Here is an 18,267-nt window from a genome sequence, read left to right as displayed (position 1 = left end):
GTCTGCTCATTCTCCAGGAAGCATGCTGTATTGTCCACTAGGGGCAGCTCCATTAGCCCTGTGTCAAATCTCCACAGCTCTTTGAAGCTTGCAATCACACATATCACAGCAGGTGGGCTTGAGCCAAGCCATTGTTCTTCTGATTACAAAGCTTTGATGTGTTTCATTCCAACTGAGTAAACCAAGAAGTGAAATACCAGAAGTAAGATATTAAACCATATGGCTATCCAACATATGCCGATTTTCACCTAAAGGGCGCATACCACCCTTCTTCAGACACAGCTCCTATTGAACAGTCCATAACTGTTTTCTCCCCAACATGGTTTTCCGAACCAGTAACTATAGAACAGTCCTTAACTGTCTTAACGTGTTGTGTTTTTCAACATGTGCAAAAACAGCTCCTATGGAACAGTCCATAATGGTCTCAACGTGTTGCGCTTCTCAATATAGGCCTCAGAACCAGCTCCTGTGGAACAGTCCATCACGGTCTTAACGCGCTGTGCTTATATGGTATCACGCTTTCGGAGGCATTTTTTTCATTTTATGTGGATATACCTCCCTATGCTGAGTACTGCTGGAAAGTCAAGAGCTTGACTTACCTTGATTAACCCTGGTGGTTTAACAGCTTATTTTCCGAGCATGAGAGTGCAAGGCAAATCTTTGCGGTGAGTGCGGTTTCAAGGGAGCGATCGCGATTGGTGTGGTGGAAGGAAGATTTAATACATAGGAAGACTATTCATTTCACGTTATATGTAACACAGTGTTGTGCATGGACTTTTTATTAATTTTTTTTGATATTTACTTTATCATTCATGTTTAGTTTTTATCCTATTTGCACTATTAGAGCATTAATATGTTCGGACCTATTATGGACACTTAATATATATAGCTCACTGCTAGATGCATTTATTAGATTTATGTCACTATATTAATGTGAACACAGCGCCACTGTTTTTTATGTAAAAATACTTTTTTCATTTCATTTTATTTTAAGTTGGCAGCTTTAGGGACCTACATTCACGTTTAGGAGCGCAGTGGTGGTACATTTAGTTCAGTTGCACAGAACTTGGTGACCGTTTTTTGAAACTGCATATTCTGCCTGGAGACATCCCTCAGGCCATGTTTAAATATAAATATATATGAAGCTACGTATATTAGGCAATTTGCCAACTTTCCAGACACCCAACTTCTAACTTTATAACTAACGTTATAACTTTGTCTAATATTAAGTGTCAGACTGACCACATGTACATCCTGTATCAGCACATAGTATCCTTGCAACTAACTTTTGCAGCCTACATTTCTAACTTTCTATATATCAAAGCAAAATACATTTCTTCTTGTATAACATATTATAATGACTTAAAGCAGTACTCTAACTCCTTACAATCCCTCCTTTGATCATAACAGACTATAAGTCTGTATTGATCATCAAAATTATTCATTATACAATCTACGTTTCGTATAGAGCATGGCCATTAACGATTGGGGGTCTTCAGAGGGGTTTCTTATTTTCATTATTCTGCCTTTCATGCAAAATATCAATTTAATCACTATGTAGGTAATCAATGCCAGAACGATTATCATAAGAATCACCATTTCTGCCTTCTTAAAGAAACCCAATATGTTGTTCCATTTTGTGCTAAACCATCCTCCCATTCCTTGTAGGGGATCCCAGGAATCAGCCAGGTTTCAGGCTTTATCTCCTTCTCTCTTCCTGGTGTCCCTTAATTATGTCATAATAGTCTGGTACTGTCAGATCCTCAGTAGGTTTAGTTAAGTTGTTGAAGTATGTACAGCACAACTGTTTATCCTCGGTTTGATCACACAAGCCCAGGATGACAGACATCATTCTCTCTTGCCTTTGTTTTACAATCTCTTGTTCCATTCTTATTTTCCTAGTTTCCTCGTTCAACAATCCTACATCACTGTCAGTCACATTCATCCATCTATCCATTAACCGTGCAAACATGTCAATCTTATTTAAAACGTTCAGTTTCCTAAGGAGGCAAATACTTTCTCCCACCAACTCGTAACTTCCCTTTTTCCTCGGCCAAATTTAATGTGGCCATGTGCAGGTACCATTGTTACTGGAGAGGAACCATCTGCGATTCCCATAAATAAATAAACATGACAGCACAACGTACAAGTGGCTATGAAGTTAGGGAACTCAGTCAAGTGATTGCCAGACCGTTGTTCCTAATTTTTACAGATAGTCTACTGACTGGAATGGTACCAGCTGATTGGAGAAAAGCCAATGTAGCACCTATATTTAAAAAGGGCCCAAAATACATCCCTGGGAATTACAGACCAGTTAGCCTAACATCGATAGTATGTAAACTCTTGGAGGGGATGATAAGGGACTATATACAGGATTTTAGTAATACGTACGATATCATTAGCAGTAATCAGCATGGATTCATGAAGAATCGTTCTTGCCAAACCAATCTATTAACCTTCTATGAGGAGGTGAGTTGCCATCTAGATAAAGGAAGGCCTGTAGACGTGGTGTATCTGGATTTTGCAAAAGCATTTGACACAGTTCCCCATAAACGTTTACTGTACAAAATAAGGTCTGTTGGCATGGACCATAGGGTGAGTACATGGATTGAAAACTGGCTACAAGGGCGAGTTCAGAGGGTGGTGATAAATGGGGAGTACTCAGAATGGTCAGGGGTGGGTAGTGGGGTGCCCCAGGGTTCTGTGCTGGGACCAATCCTATTTAATTTGTTCATAAACGATCTGGAGGATGGGATAAACAGTTCCATCTCTGTATTTGCAGACGATACTAAGCTAAGCAGGGCAATAACTTCTCCGCAGGACGTGGAAACCTTGCAAAAAGACCTGAACAAATTAATGGGGTGGGCGACTACATGGCAAATGAGGTTCAATGTAGAAAAATGTAAAATAATGCATTTGGGTGGCAAAAATATGAATGCATTCTATACGCTGGGGGGAGAACCTCTGGGGGAATCTAGGATGGAAAAGGACCTGGGGGTCCTAGTGGATGATAGGCTCAGCAATGGCAGGCAATGCCAAGCTGCTGCTAACAAAGCAAACAGAATATTGGCATGCATTAAAAGGGGGATCAACTCCAGAGATAAAACGATAATTCTCCCGCTCTACAAGACTCTGGTCCGGCCGCACCTAGAGTATGCGGTCCAGTTCTGGGCACCAGTCCTCAGGAAGGATGTACTGGAAATGGAGCGAGTTCAAAGAAGGGCAACAAAGCTAATAAAGGGTCTGGAGGATCTTAGTTATGAGGAAAGGTTGCGAGCACTGAACTTATTCTCTCTGGAGAAGAGACGCTTGAGAGGGGATATGATTTCAATTTACAAATACCGGACTGGTGACCCCTCAATAGGGATAAAACTTTTTCGCAGAAGAGAGTTTACCAAGACTCGTGGCCACTCATTAAAATTAGAAGAAAAGAGGTTTAATCTTAAACTACGTAGAGGGTTCTTTACTGTAAGAGCGGCAAGGATGTGGAATTCCCTTCCACAGGCGGTGGTCTCAGCGGGGAGCATTGATAGCTTCAAGAAACTATTAGATAAGCACCTGAATGACCACAACATACAGGGATATACAATGCAATACTGACACATAATCACACACATAGGTTGGACTTGATGGACGTGTGTCTTTTTTCAACCTCACCTACTATGTAACTATGTAAGTTATACTCTTTAACACACAGAACCTTGAAATCAAATCATGCTCAGAGACAACACCACAAGTCAGGTTTTTACACTCTCTCTTACATCTTTCTGAGGATAACCCTATCCCACAGCATGACTGTAACGAGCAACTTCTAGAATCAACATCACCACGACCTGACTTGAAAGATACCCCCAACCCTGACTACATACATGTGTTCGTAGATGGTAGTTGTACACGTCCTGACGATCACACATACAAGACTGGTCACTCAGTTGTCATGCTCCCAGACATGATCTTAGAAAGTAAACCACTGCAAGTAACTTCAGTGCAGCAAGCAGAACTAATTGCTCTTACAAGAGCATGTCAACTCTTTTGAAGATATAAATGTTTACACAGACAGCAGCTACGCTTTCAACATCCCTTATCACCCCCAAAGTGCAGGAGTGGTAGAAAGGATGAATAGAAATATTAAAGATAAACTAAAGAAAGCAACAGGGGGAAATTTAAGGAACTGGTTAGCTTTCATTTCCTTCCTTCCTTTTTCAGATCCGCACCACACCCCATTCTAGAAGTGGACTATCTCCCTACAAGATATTAACCACTTCAGCCCCGGAAGGATTTACCCCCTTCCTGACCAGAGCACTTTTTACAATTTGGCACTGCGTCGCTTTAACTGCTAATTGCGCGGTCATGCAATGCTGTACCCAAACGAAATTTGCGTCCTTTTCTTCCCACAAATAGAGCGTTCTTTTGATGGTATTTGATCACCTCTGCCATTTTTATTTTTTGCGCTATACACGGAAAAAGACCGAAAATTTTGAAAAAAAATGATATTTTCTACCTTTTGTTCTAAAAAAAATCCAATAAACTCAATTTTAGTCATACATTTAGGCCAAAATGTATTCGGCCACATGTCTTTGGTAAAAAAAATGTCAATAAGTGTATATTTAATGGTTTGCGCAAAAGTTATAGCGCCTACAAACTAGGGTACATTTTCTGGAATTTACACAGCCTTTAATTTATGACTGCCTATGTCGTTTCTTGAGGTGCTAAAATGGCAGGGCAGTACAAAACCCCCACAAATTATCCCATTTTGGAAAGTAGACACCCCAAGGAAATTGCTGAGAGGCATGTTGAGCCCATTGAATATTCATTTTTTTTGTCCCAAGTGATTCAATAATGACAAAAAAAAAAAAAAATTACAAAAAGTTGTCACTAAATGATATATTGCTCACACAGGCCATGGGCATATGTGGAATTGCACCCCAAAATACATTTAGCTGCTTCTCCTGAGTACGGGGATACCACATGTGTGGGACTTTTTAGGAGCCTAGCCGCGTACAGGGCCCCGAAAACCAATCACCGCCTTCAGGATTTCTAAGGGTGTAAATTTTTGATTTCACTCTTCACTGCCTATCACAGTTTCGGAGGCCATGGAATGCCCAGGTGGCACAAACCCCCCCAAATGACCCCATTTTGGAAAGTAGACACCCCAAGCTATTTGCTGAGAGGCATGGTGAGTATTTTGCAGCTCTCATTTGTTTTTGAAAATGAAGAAAGACAAGAAAAAAAAATTTTTTTTCTTTTTTTAATTTTCAAAACTTTGTGACAAAAAGTGAGGTCTGCAAAATACTCACTATACCTCTCAGCAAATAGCTTGGGGTGTCTACTTTCTAAAATGGGGTCATTTGGGGTTTTTTTTTGCCACCTGGGCATTCCATGGCCTCCGAAACTGTGATAGGCAGTGAAGAGTGAAATCAAAAATTTACGCCCTTAGAAAGCTTGAAGGCGGTGCTTGGTTTTCGGGGTCCCGTGCGCAGCTAGACTCCCAAAAAGTTCCACACATGTGGTATCTCCATACTCAGGAGAAGCAGCAGAATGTATTTTGGGGTGTAATTTCACATATTCCCATGGCATGTTTGAGCAATATATAATTTAGTGACAACTTTGTGCAAAAAAAAAAATTTGTCTCTTTCCCGCAACTTGTGTCACAATATAAAATATTCCATGGACTCGACATGCCTCTCAGCAAATAGCTTGGGGTGTCTACTTTCCAAAATGGGGTCATTTGGGGGGGGTTTGAACTGTCCTGGCATTTTATGCACAACATTTAGAAGCTTATGTCACACATCACCCACTCTTCTAACCACTTGAAGACAAAGCCCTTTCTGACACTTTTTGATTACATGAAAAAATTATTTTTTTTTGCAAGAAAATTACTTTGAACCCCCAAACTTTATATATTTTTTTAAAGCAAATGCCCTACAGCATAAAATGGTGGGTGTTTCATCTTTTTTTTCACACAGTATTTGCGCATCGATTTTTCAAACGCATTTTTTTGGGAAAAAACACACTTTTTAAAATTTTAATGCACTAAAACACACTATATTGCCCAAATGTTTGATGAAATAAAAAAGATGATCTTAGGCCGAGTACATGGATACCAAACATGACATGCTTTAAAATTGCGCACAAACGTGCAGTGGCAACAAAATAAATACATTTTTAAAAGCCTTTAAAAGCCTTTACAGGTTACCACTTTAGATTTACAGAGGAGGTCTACTGCTAAAATTACTGCCCTCGATCTGACGTTCGCGGTGATACCTCACATGCATGGTGCAATTGCTGTTTACATTTGACGCCAGACCGACGCTTGCGTTCGCCTTAGTGCGAGAGCAGGGGGCGACAGGGGTGCTTTTTTTTTTTCCTAATTATTTTTTTGCTTTTTTATCTTATTTTTAAACTGTTCCTTTCATTTTTGTTTTAAATCATTTTTATTGTTATCTCAGGGAATGTAAATATCCCCTATGATAGCAATAGTTAGTGACAGGTACTCTTTTTTGAAAAAATTGGGGTCTATTAGACCCTAGATCTCTCCTCTGCCCTCAAAGCATCTGACCACACCAAGATCAGTGTGATAAAATGCTTCCCCAATTTCCCAATGGCGCTGTTTACATCCGGCGAAATCTAATTCATAAAATGCTCGTAGCTTCCGGTTTCTTAGGCCATAGAGATGTTTGGAGCCACTCTGGTCTCTGATCAGCTCTATGGTCAGCTGGCTGAATCACCGGCTGCATTCTCAGGCTCCCTGTTGAGACAGGAGAGCCAGAGAAAAACACGGAAGACGTTGGGGGGGGCATTCCCTCCCACTGCTTGTAAAAGGAGTCTAGAGGCTAATTAGCCACTAGGATTGCTTTTACATGAAAGCCGACCGCTGGCTGAAAAGAATGATACCAAGATGACACCTAAACCTGCAGGCATCATTCTGGTATAACCACTCAAAGTCGTGAATGGCATACCTGAAGACAAAAAAATGGTTAACAATAAAGCACAGTGAACAGTAAAGTATAAAAAATTGCATACCTGAAAAGCAAACATGATAAAACATAATAACAATAAAACATTGCAGAATAGAATACAGTAAAAAAGAGCAGAACAATAGAGAGAGAATAGAGAGAGAGAGAACAATAAAACGACAACTATTTTTTTTATTTTATATTTTTGTTTGTGTTTTTTTTTTTTTTTTTACACTTTTTTTTGTAACTAACTTTTGTAACTGTAACCGGTTCCAGGTTCGGGTCTCTCAAAATGCGATGGCATCTTGGGAGACCCTGTGAAAGTGTGCCTAGTCTGTGCAATGCTGTACCCTACGCTAATACTCAACTAGTGAATGGTAGCGTTCAAAACATTCACCAATGCAAAAACCAGGATTGTCAGGACAGGAGGGACAATAATAGCGGGTGTCACGCCTATATCCGCGCTTGCTGCAGACACAACATCTTTTTTGGGGGGGTTCGTTGGGTAGGGATACTCGGGAGGACATAAAGAAAATGCCTCTCATGCAGCCGACTGCATTTGGTTGGGGATGTGAATGGGGGAAGTACGGGTGCTGCAGAAGTGGTGGGTTCCCAATTAGGATTGGCGAATGCAGCAGGAAGGGCATTATGGGCACGACGGGCCTGTGTTTGTCTTTTTGCTGGCAGCGGGGCACTACTTGTGCTTGCCACCTCACCAGCTTGAACTGCACTTATGGGACTCGCCACGTCACCAAGTGTTACTGCAGTGCTGGTTTGACTACGACCGGGGTGTACTAGGCCGCTGTTGCTTGCCAGTTCACCAAAACGCTACCAAAAAACTGTTAGCGATCGCAGGGGTCAGGCCTGACTCTGCGAACGCTGCAGTTATGCGTTTAGTGTTTTGTAAGTGACAGTGATCGATCGATACTGCACTTGGGTGGGCTGGGCTGGGCCAGGCGGAGGGGAAAAACGCAGGTGCTAGCAGGTATCTGGGCTGATCCCGCTAACACTGCGTTTTTGGGAACCCTAAACTGCTGGGGACGCTAGTATAGATCTGATCGGATCAGATATTGATCCGTTCAGATACTATATCACTAAGGGAGGCGTATGCTGCTTGCGTGGGTGTTAGTGGTACTGGCGCTAATCTGACGCTGCCTGGGGCGACGCAAATCAGCGCTGGGCGATCAGGGGGCTAAACCTTTATTCGGTGATAAACGGCGGGTGCCCTGACTCTATAAAAAATAAATGAACTAACCAGCGTCACCCGTAACGGTTATACGGTGATCAGTGGTGAAAGGGTTAACTAGGGGGCAATCAAGGGGTTAAAACCTTTATTAGGTAGTATATGGGGGTCCCTGTCGCTATAAAACGCTGACGGCGAACCTAAATATTTACGTCCCTAACTAGCGTCACCAGCGGCACTAAAACAGCGATCAGAAAAATGATCGCTTAGCGACACTGGTGACGGGGGGTGATCAAGGGGTTAAAACTTTATTAGGGGGGTTAAGGGGGTACCCTAGACCTAAAGGGGGCTAATACTAACTGCCCTACCACTTCTAACTGTCACAAACTGACACCATGCAGTAATAAGAAAAAAAAAACTGCTTGGTGTCAGTGTGACAGGGGGGGGAGGGGTGATTGGGGGGTGATCGGGGGCGATCAGGGGGGGATCGGGGGTGTAAAGTGTGCCTTGCATGTTCTACTGTGTGTGTGTGTGTTTGTGCACTCACTCAGATGTCTTCTCTCCTCGGCGCCAGAACGGAAACTGCCGAGCCGAGGAGAGATGACATCACATCCCCTGCCTGTGTGTACTACACACAGGCAGGGGAGGATTCTCATTGGCTGGGAGCGATCGCGAGGGGGGGGCCACAAATGGATGGCCTCCCCCTCATCTCTGAACGCTCCCAGACCAAAGCTGACCGCCTCTGGCACCGGGGGGGGGGGGGGGGGGAGGCAATCACGTACCAGATTTTGCCTGCCCGTGCCATTCTGCAGACGTATATCTGCGTTAGGCGGTCGGCAAGTGGTTAATGGGTAAACCAGCACAGAAAATACAGGCAGAAAAAGGAGAGGAACCTAATCTATATTCTTTACAGGAAGAGTACGTGAAACACTTGGTAAGGTACCTGTCACCTCTCCTCCTCTCTCCACAGAACCAACACATCCTTTTATACCCGGAGACAGGGTGTTGGTCAAGCAACTAGCAGCAAAAAGACACACGGGCCCGATCTTCCAAGGACCTCTTGAAGTCTTGAAAGTTGAAAGAAACAGCAGTTCTGACTGACCAGAGCCCACAATGGATCCATGCATCAAGGGTAAAGAGAGCACCCTGAACACTGGAAAAGACATGCAGCCACAAATGGGTCAATGAAACTCTTTCAACAGCAACTCCCCCAGAGACTCTAGCCCCCCACCTATTCCCAAGACTGGTGAAGTAACATGTCACATTTTTTTCCCCCCTCACCCTCCAAGGAGAAAGAAAAATAGAACATTTACTATTTACTCTCTGATCGATCGGGTAAGCAAGACTCCATACACACGTCCCCATGTTGATAGGGACAAGGGCCTCATCCCCACAACCCTTGCCCGGTGGTTGTGGGGGTCTGCGGGCGGGGGGCTTATCGGAATATGGAAGCCCCCAGATCCTGGTCCCCCCCCTGTATGAAATGGTAATGGGGTACAGATGTACCCCTACCATTTCACAAAAAAAGTGTCAAAAATGTTAAAAATGACAAGAGACGGTTTTTGACAATTCCTTTATTAAAGTCTTCTTCTTTCATCTTTTTCTGTTCTTCATTCGGTTTTCTTCCTCCATCTTGTTCTTCTCCCGCTTCTTCCTCCACATTCTCTGCTTCTTCCTTTGGTCTTCTTGTCCGCATCTTCCTCCGGCGTCTTCTTCCCCGCTTCGTTCTCCGGACGATCCGCATCCATGGGAGGTTCCCGCTGTGTGACGCTTCTGTTCTTCTGACACTTCTTATATAGCTGAGAGCAGGGTCACACGGTGACCCCGCCCCCTTCTGACGCACGGGGACTTCATGGGGACCTCCCTATGGGTTTCCCCGTGGTGTCAGAGGGGGGCAGAGTCACCTGTTTACGTAAACGGGTGACTATGGGGAAAGCCATAGGGAAGTTCCCATGCGTCAGAGAGGGGGGCGCCCTCAGTTATATAAGAGCTGTCACCTGAACAGAAGCGTCACACAGCTAGAGACTCCCATTGAGGCGGATCGTCCGGAGGACGAAGCGGGGAAGAAGAAGCCGGTGGAAGATGCCGGAGGAGAAGACCGGAGAAAGATGCTGGAGGAGAAGACCGGAGAAAGATGCTGGAGGAGAAGACCGGAGGAACAAGCAGAGGAAGATAGAGGAAGAAGTGGGGGAAGAACAAGAAGAAAACCGAAGGAAGACCAGAAGTAGATGGAAGAAGAAGCGGGAAAGAAGAGATTTTGTGAAATGATAGGGGTACATTTGTACCCCATTACCAATTCACACATGGGGGGGCTTCCAGATAAAGGGGGCTTCCAGATTCCGATAAGCCCCCCCACCCACATACCCCCACAACCACCGGGTAAGGGTTGTGGGGATGAGGCCCTTGTCCCCATCAACATGGGGACATCCTCCCCATGTTGAGGGCATGTGGCCTGTACAGTTCAGGAGGGGGGCGCTCTCTCGCCCCCCCTCTTTTCCTGTGGCCTGCCAGGTTGCGTGCTCGGATAAGGGCCTGGTATGGATTTTTAGGGGGACCCCCACGCCATTTTTATTTTAATTTCGGCACGGGTTCCCCTTAAAATCCATACCAGACCTGAAGGGTCTGGTATGGATTTTGAGGGGGACCCCCGCGCCATTAAAAAAAAAAAATTTGGCGCGGGGTTCCCCTTAATATTCATACCAGACCTGAAGGTCCTGGTATGGAATTTGGGGGGACCCCCAAGCATTTTATTTTTTTAAATTTTGGTTCGGAGTTCCCCTTAATATTCATACTAGACCCAAAGGGCCTGGTAATGGACTGTGGGGGAATCCCAGGCCGTTTTTTTTCAATGACTTTTATGTGTATTGCAGAGACCCGACAATTCATTAATAGCGGGCACTAGCGCAAGTGCGAGTACTTTTAAATGGCTTTTTTTCCTTTAGAAATGTTAATTTCCTCTCAGACTGTTGTAAACACGGGAAACATGCGCAACTTTACAGTCATACTATAGACACCCCCCAGGTAGGAAATTTAAAGGAATATTACACTTTTATTGTTTCACTATTGCATTATTAAAATCACTGCTACTTTTTTTTGCATTGATCCATGTCCCCTGGGGCAGGACCCAGGTCCCCAAACACTTTTTACGACAATAACTTGCATATTAACCTTTAAGATTAACACTTTTGATTTCTCCCATAGAATTTTAAAGGGTGTTCCGCGGCTTTCGAATTTGCCGCCAACACCCCAAATTGTTTGCTATTCGGCGAATGGGGAACAGCCAATGTTCGAGTCGAACTCATGTTCGACCCGAACATAAAGCCCATCCCTAGTCTCAAACCATCGGAGACTGCAACCAATACAAACATTTCATGTACAATCTGTGGCATGTAAACTCTCCATCAAAGTAAACCCAAGGGGGTTATTTACGAAAGGCAAATCCACTTTGCACTACAAGTGCAAACTACAAGTGCAAATTGCACTTGAAATTGCACTGAAAGTGCACTTGGAAGTAAAGTCGCTGTAGATCTGAGGGGGACATGCAAGGAAAATAAAAAACAGCATTTTAGCTTGCACATGATTGGATGATAAAATCAGCAGAGCTTCCCCTCATTTCAGATCTTCCCCTCGGATTTACAGCGACTGCACTTCCAAGTGCACTTGTAGTGCAAAGTGGATTTGCCTTTCGTAAATAACCCCCATAATCTGTTTGCAAATAAATGAAGACATGCTATGGCAGGCATGTCCAAAGTCTGGCCCGCGTTCCGCTTTCAAACGGCTCCACTGGTAATTTGGCTATATATATTTTTTGTGGCCCCCAACGAATCCCCGAGTGCCATGGGGGCCACAAAAGATATATACGCTGATTCCTGCTGTCTCGGAGTGAAAGGAGGGGGCGGGCACCGCCGGATTACATAGAGCTGCGATCTCCTGTGTACCCGGCGATCAATCACACACAGTCCCACCTCCTGGCCCAGGATTGGATCACTGTTCTGTCTATCACAGGGGGCTATGTGTGACTGATCGCCGGGTACACAGGAGATTGCGGCGCTGTACAATTCGGCACTGACAAAGCTGCAGATGAGCAAGGATGTGCAGACGGCAATAATTTACAATGGTGAGGCTGCATTCATGGGCAATGGAGAGGCTGCTGATGGGCACTGTGCAGGCTGCATTAATGGGCACTGATAAGGCTGCATTGATGGACTGTGACCCTTATTTTTCTTTAAAGTTCTTTATTTAAAATTTAAGTTGTTTTTTTCTCGAAACGTCCCTCTTAAAATGAAAGTGTGTGTTATACGCCGATAAATACGGTATATCCAAATAACACGCCCAAGCTCATCTCTTCACCACACACAGCCACAAAGTCAGGAGAATTCTTGTTGGGCCGTGTATTAGTGCTCGGACGTATGCACTTAGACCGAATTTTAATGGTTCAAAGAAGGTCAGGCAGAATGGTCGGCCCTCACGCACGTTCACGTCATCAAATCTGGCCCTCTATGAAAAAAGTTTGGACACCCCTGTGCTATGGGAATTGATATCTGAATTCACCTTTATCATGAAAAAATACCCGATCACACACTGCAAAGCATTTTACAACTTTATTTGTTTATTTGAGAAACACAGTAAAAGTTCACACAATAATAATAATAATAATTAAAAAAATATGGGTAGATAAAATAAAGGCAAATAAACAGCACTGTGAAAGTGTAACTACTCGACAAACAAAACACACCTCATACAAAAGAGCTAACACTGAGGTCACACAGACACAGCTAACAAAATCAGGACAAATGTATAAACTTTCAAAAAGCTAAGTAAGTATATTTAAAGAAAAAGTCATTTGTCTAAACACACATCCCTCCAACTCCATATATAGACCTCCAACTCCATATATAGACCTCCAACTCCATACATAGACCTCCAACTACATACATAGACCTCCAGCTCCATACATAGACCTCCAACTCCATACATAGACCTCCAACTCCATACCAGTGTTGCCAACCGTCCGTTAATTTACGGGCAGCCCTTAAATTTCAGCCCATTTTCGGGCAGCCCGTAAATGTCCGTTACGGGCAACCGTGCCCGTAAAAATGATGGCTGCTGTCCGACATCGCTACTGCGCATGCGCCCTTCTGAAGCCTGCCGAGCTCGGGAAATCTTGTACGTGCTCGGCAGGGCGGGCGCATGCGCAGTGAAGTGATGGCGCCGCTCGGCGCCATTTTTGAATGTCAGGTGCTCCGTTCTTGGTATCTCGCCACAGTGATAGTGAGCAGAGGAGGAGGAGGTGGTCGGTCGGTCTCTGCCTGGCGGGAGGGAGTGCTGAACAGAGCACCGCTGAGCTGTCCTGACTGATCATCCGCTCTCCACTCCAGGACCAGGTCAGTCAGAAACTGATTTTCAGCCTGAGCCGATGAGGGAGGACAGGACAGCTAGAGCAGAGCAGAGCTGAGCCATTCAATAGGAGAACACTACACACGCAGCCTCTGACCCCCTGTGCCATGTCCAAGCAGCCTCTGACCCCCTGCCCTGTGCCATGTCCAAGCAACCTCTGACCCCCTGCCCTGTGCCATGTCCAAGCAGCCTCTGACCCCCTGTGCCATGTCCAAGCAGCCTCTGACCCCCTGCCCTGTACCATGTCCAAGCAGCCTCTGACCCCCTGTGCCATGTCCAAGCAGCCTCTGACCCCCTGCCCTGTACCATGTCCAAGCAGCCTCTGACCCCCTGTGCCATGTCCAAGCAGCCTCTGACCCCCTGTGCCATGTCCAAGCAGCCTCTGACCCCCCGTGCCATGTCTACGTAGCCTCTGACCCCCCGTGCCATGTCTACGCAGCCTCTGACCCCCCCGTGCCATGTCCACGCAGCCTCTGACCCCCTCCTGTTCCACGTAAATGGAAAAATATGGTTGTTGACTTTTTTGTTTAACTTAAACACATTGCAAATAGCACTAGCAACATGTTTATCGTTTAAATATTGATATTTGCACTGTTTAGCACTGAAAACAGGCATTTTAGGTACTTTTTTTGCAGTGCCAGTAAAAAATGCAGCTCTGTCAGCAAATTTCATGGTTTTTGCCAGTAAAAAATTGGTGCCGTTTGTAAATTTTGGCATCCTGATAGTAAATTTCACTTCGGGGGGTTGGCAACACTGCTCCATACATAGACCTCCAACTACATACATAGACCTCCAACTCCATACATACACCTCCAACTCCATACATAGATCTCCAACTACATACATAGACCTCCAACTCCATATATAGACCTCCAACTCCATACATAGACCTCCAACTCCATACATAGACCTCCAACTCCATACATAGACCTCCAACTCCATACATAGACCTCCACCTACATACATAGACCTCCAACTACATACATAGACCTCCACCTACATACATAGACCTCCAACTCCATACATAGACCTCCACCTACATACATAGACCTCCAACTCCATACATAGACATCCAACTCCATACATAGACCTCCAACTCCATACATAGACCTCCAACTACATAGATAGACCTCCAACTCCATACATAGACCTCCAACTACATAGATAGACCTCCAACTACATAGATAGACCTCCAACTCCATACATAGACCTCCAACTCCATACATAGACCTCCACCTACATACATAGACCTCCACCTACATACATAGACCTCCAACTCCATACATAGACCTCCACCTACATACATAGACCTCCACCTACATACATAGACCTCCAACTCCATACATAGACCTCCACCTTCATACATAGACCTCCAACTCCATACATAGACCTCCACCTACATACATAGACCTCCAACTACATACATAGACCTCCAACTCCATACATAGACCTCCCTGTCCTGTATGGATCATGCTACACTGTATAAGAAATTTAAGGTCAAAATAGGGAAGAGCTGAAAACACTTTAGTAAACAATTCTTATTAGTGAAGTAACCCTGATTCCCATATATTATTAATAGTTACTAAAACAATCTAAATTCTAAGCAATAATAAAATCGATGCCTGTATAACAAAGTATACACACAGCAAGGTGGCCAAACTTTAGGAAAATGTACACAAACCACACACACACCCCCCCCCCCTTTATATAACAAAGGAGACGCTGTTTGGCATGAACATGTGCGCATGCGCAATGACAATTCTCACATGCTGCCTGTTCATTTGCGCATGCGCAATGAGAAATTCTTCACTTAGTTTACCTAACTTTTCTTATGGGGACATGAATTGCTGAGACAGATGAGTGGATTCAGACGTTATCCAATCAGATTGCACAGTGTATGGGGAAATTAATTGGCTAGAATGCACAACACACAGACCTGTATTGAGAAGATGTTTTCATGGAAGTTTTGGGTCCCCCAATGATTATAGATTATCACCATAAAAATGCACACAATTCCATTTCGCCAATTATGACATTTCACATCCAAGTCAAAGGGAAACATCCGCACAGTTGCTGATTGGAGGAAGATCTCTAAAATGATTATTGAGTTGTTTCAAAAAACAATTTAATGAATGGAATAAAACTGGAAGCAATATACTCCATGTTGTAAGGATATTTTAGCTTGCTGTCCACCATTTTAGCTATAAAAATATATATCCATCTTAGAATAATATTGTATATGTGACGTCTATCAAAAGTTAGTTTCAAATTCTTGTAAATCATATGATTTCCCCGAAATGACGCATGAAGTCCTTACTTGTTGACAGTTTCTGTATGAAGAAATTATGTTCTATTTTGGTTAGTTGTATGTCTGTAAATTTAGCATATATTAATGAAGGGGGTTGGACTTTTGTTGTGATGTCATGTTGGTTATATAAGTGAAAATAGGGAAGTAAAGGATTGGATCATTTTGAATTGCATGCCTTGTGTGTGTCATAATTTCTTGTCGGAATGATCTCCAGATCTGAATGGGTTTTTGGGGAACACTCTAATCAGGATATCATACGAGGGTTCGCTTGCTTTTAGAACATACATGTACCCCAACACATGTGATAAGGAAAAGCTCATTAAGATGATCAGCATTACAATGAGCAAGTGCCCGATGTCTTCTCCGTACAGAGAACACGTGTGCGCGCATGCTCAATAGAACCACGCAACCATTGATTTCAATGATGTGTAGGGCGATAGCTGCAGACGTTATCCAATCACACTGCACAGTGTGTGGGGGGAAAAGAATTGTTCACACAGATAAGTGGATGCAAATTTGACCAATCAGATTGTACAGTGTATGGGGGAGTGATATGGCCACACTTCTGCTACTGTGTAGAAGTAATTGAAAATAGTAGAGTTTTGAGCGTATATATATATATATGTAAAACGTAGAAGCAGTTATGCACACCGGAGAACGCGAAAGCCCTCGTGCGTAACACACATGTTTAACAAGCTAAAGCGCGTGCGCCGTGTCAGGCGAGGATGGAATGGTGTGTTAGTTGTAAGACGGATCTACATGTTGTGGACAGAAATTGTACATCTAAACGAGATTCTATACATACATTTTATCCTGGCAATAGAAGATGGTAAACTGTAGTAAAGTTCTCCATAGTAGTCAGACAAAATTGTAGAAGATGACATTGGGTGGGCTTGCTAATGGCAGGCGCGAAAGTTTGAGCAAGTGCGCAATTGCGCCTCCTTTGCAAATATGGTTTGGTGCATGTGAGTGCTCCATCATTTTTGATAAATGTCCTGAGTCCCGTTTTTTGTGCAATTGCTCCAATTTCTCCACTGCACCTCAGGGCAGGTCTTTAGTAAATCTCCCCTTTGTGTTGTAGAAATGACTTTGAGGATAGTCATCTTTTGCCCCCTTGCTGTTTGTGGTGAGTGGTGACATCCCAGCAGAGTGACGATGGACGCCCCATGCTCAGTCACACCGGATCCACATTTCATTCATTCTCTGTAATGAGAGGTTCTGGAACAATTCTCAGTCCAGGGAGCACTGGGCAGGGTGACTCCTCCCTTCTGATTGGCTCCGCCCTCAGCAGACCTCCTATATATGAAGAGGTAGAAGTGCAGATGATCACAAGTTCCTCTGATAACAAAGCAGGATGGTAAGTAATGTGTGTATGAGCACCGATGGAAGCTGCAAACGCTGAGAATTGGGTTTTGTGGGCTGTGGTTTGTATAGTGTTGCTGAGTGAGGGCAGTGGTGGGTATAATGCTGTTGGGTGTGAGCTGCAGGGAATATAGGGTTGCTGGCTGTAGAAAGTGGTTGGTAAAGAGTTGATGGGTGAGGGCAGTGGTGGGTAAAGTGTTGCCTATTGTGGACATAGGTTGGTATAGGGTTGCTTGGTGTGGGCAGTGGTTGGTACAGGGTTGAAGGGTGAGGGCAGTGGTGGGTATAATGCTGTTGGGTGTGAGCTGTAGGGAATATAGGGTTGCTGGTTGTGGAAAGTGGTTTGTACAAAGTTGATGGGTGAGGGCAGCGGTGGGTAAAGGGTTGCTGGGTTTGCTGTTGCTGGGTGTAGGCAGTGGTTGGTACAGGGTTGATGGGTGAGGGCAGTGGTGCGTATAATGCTGTTGGGTGTGAGCTGCAGGGAATATAGGGTTTCTGGCTGTGGAAAGTGGTCAGTATAGAGTTGATGGGTGAGGGCAGTGGTGGGTAAAGGGTTGCTTATTGTGGACATAGGTTGGTTTAGGGTTGCTTGGTGTGGGCAGTGGTGGGTATACTAGTTATGGGTATTGGCAGTGGTTGGCAAAGTGTTGCTGGGTGTAGGCAGTGGTTGGTACAGGGTTGATGGGTGAGGGCAGTGGTGGGTAAAGGGTTGCTGGGTTTGGGGTTGCTGGGTGTAGGCAGTGGTTGGTACAGAATTAATGGGTGAGGGCAGTGGTGCGTAGAATGCTGTTGGGTGTGAGCTGCAGGGAATATAGGGTTTCTGGCTGTGGAACGTGGTCGGTATAGAGTTGATGGGTGAGGGCAGTGGTGGGTAAAGGGTTGCTTATTGTGGACTTAGGTTGGTTTAGGGTTGCTTGGTGTGGGCAGTGGTGGGTTTACTAGTTCTGGGTGTTGGCGAAGTGTTGCTGGGTGTAGGCAGTGGTTGGTACAGGGTTGATGGGTGAGGGCAGTGGTGGGTAAAGGGTTGCCCATTGTGGACATAGGTTGGTACAGGGTTGATG

At 44.4% G+C, this 18,267-nt stretch overlaps 1 protein-coding gene across 1 annotated transcript in view; it reads left to right on the top strand.

The window, feature by feature from the left end:
- The first annotated feature begins 17,122 nt into the window (after positions 1-17,122).
- The window catches only part of LOC141102663 (galectin-1-like), a 50,383-nt gene continuing 49,238 nt past the window's right edge, over positions 17,123-18,267 (top strand). Inside the window, exon 1 of the mRNA XM_073591575.1 lies at positions 17,123-17,201. Coding sequence (XP_073447676.1) covers positions 17,199-17,201 — 3 coding nt within the window. The 5' untranslated portion in view covers positions 17,123-17,198. The remainder of the gene's footprint in view (positions 17,202-18,267) is intronic.

The sequence above is a fragment of the Aquarana catesbeiana genome, linkage group LG07, assembly GCF_042186555.1.
Source record: "Aquarana catesbeiana isolate 2022-GZ linkage group LG07, ASM4218655v1, whole genome shotgun sequence".
NCBI classification, from domain to species: domain Eukaryota; kingdom Metazoa; phylum Chordata; class Amphibia; order Anura; family Ranidae; genus Aquarana; species Aquarana catesbeiana.
This window is presented reverse-complemented; position numbering and strand designations above follow the sequence as displayed.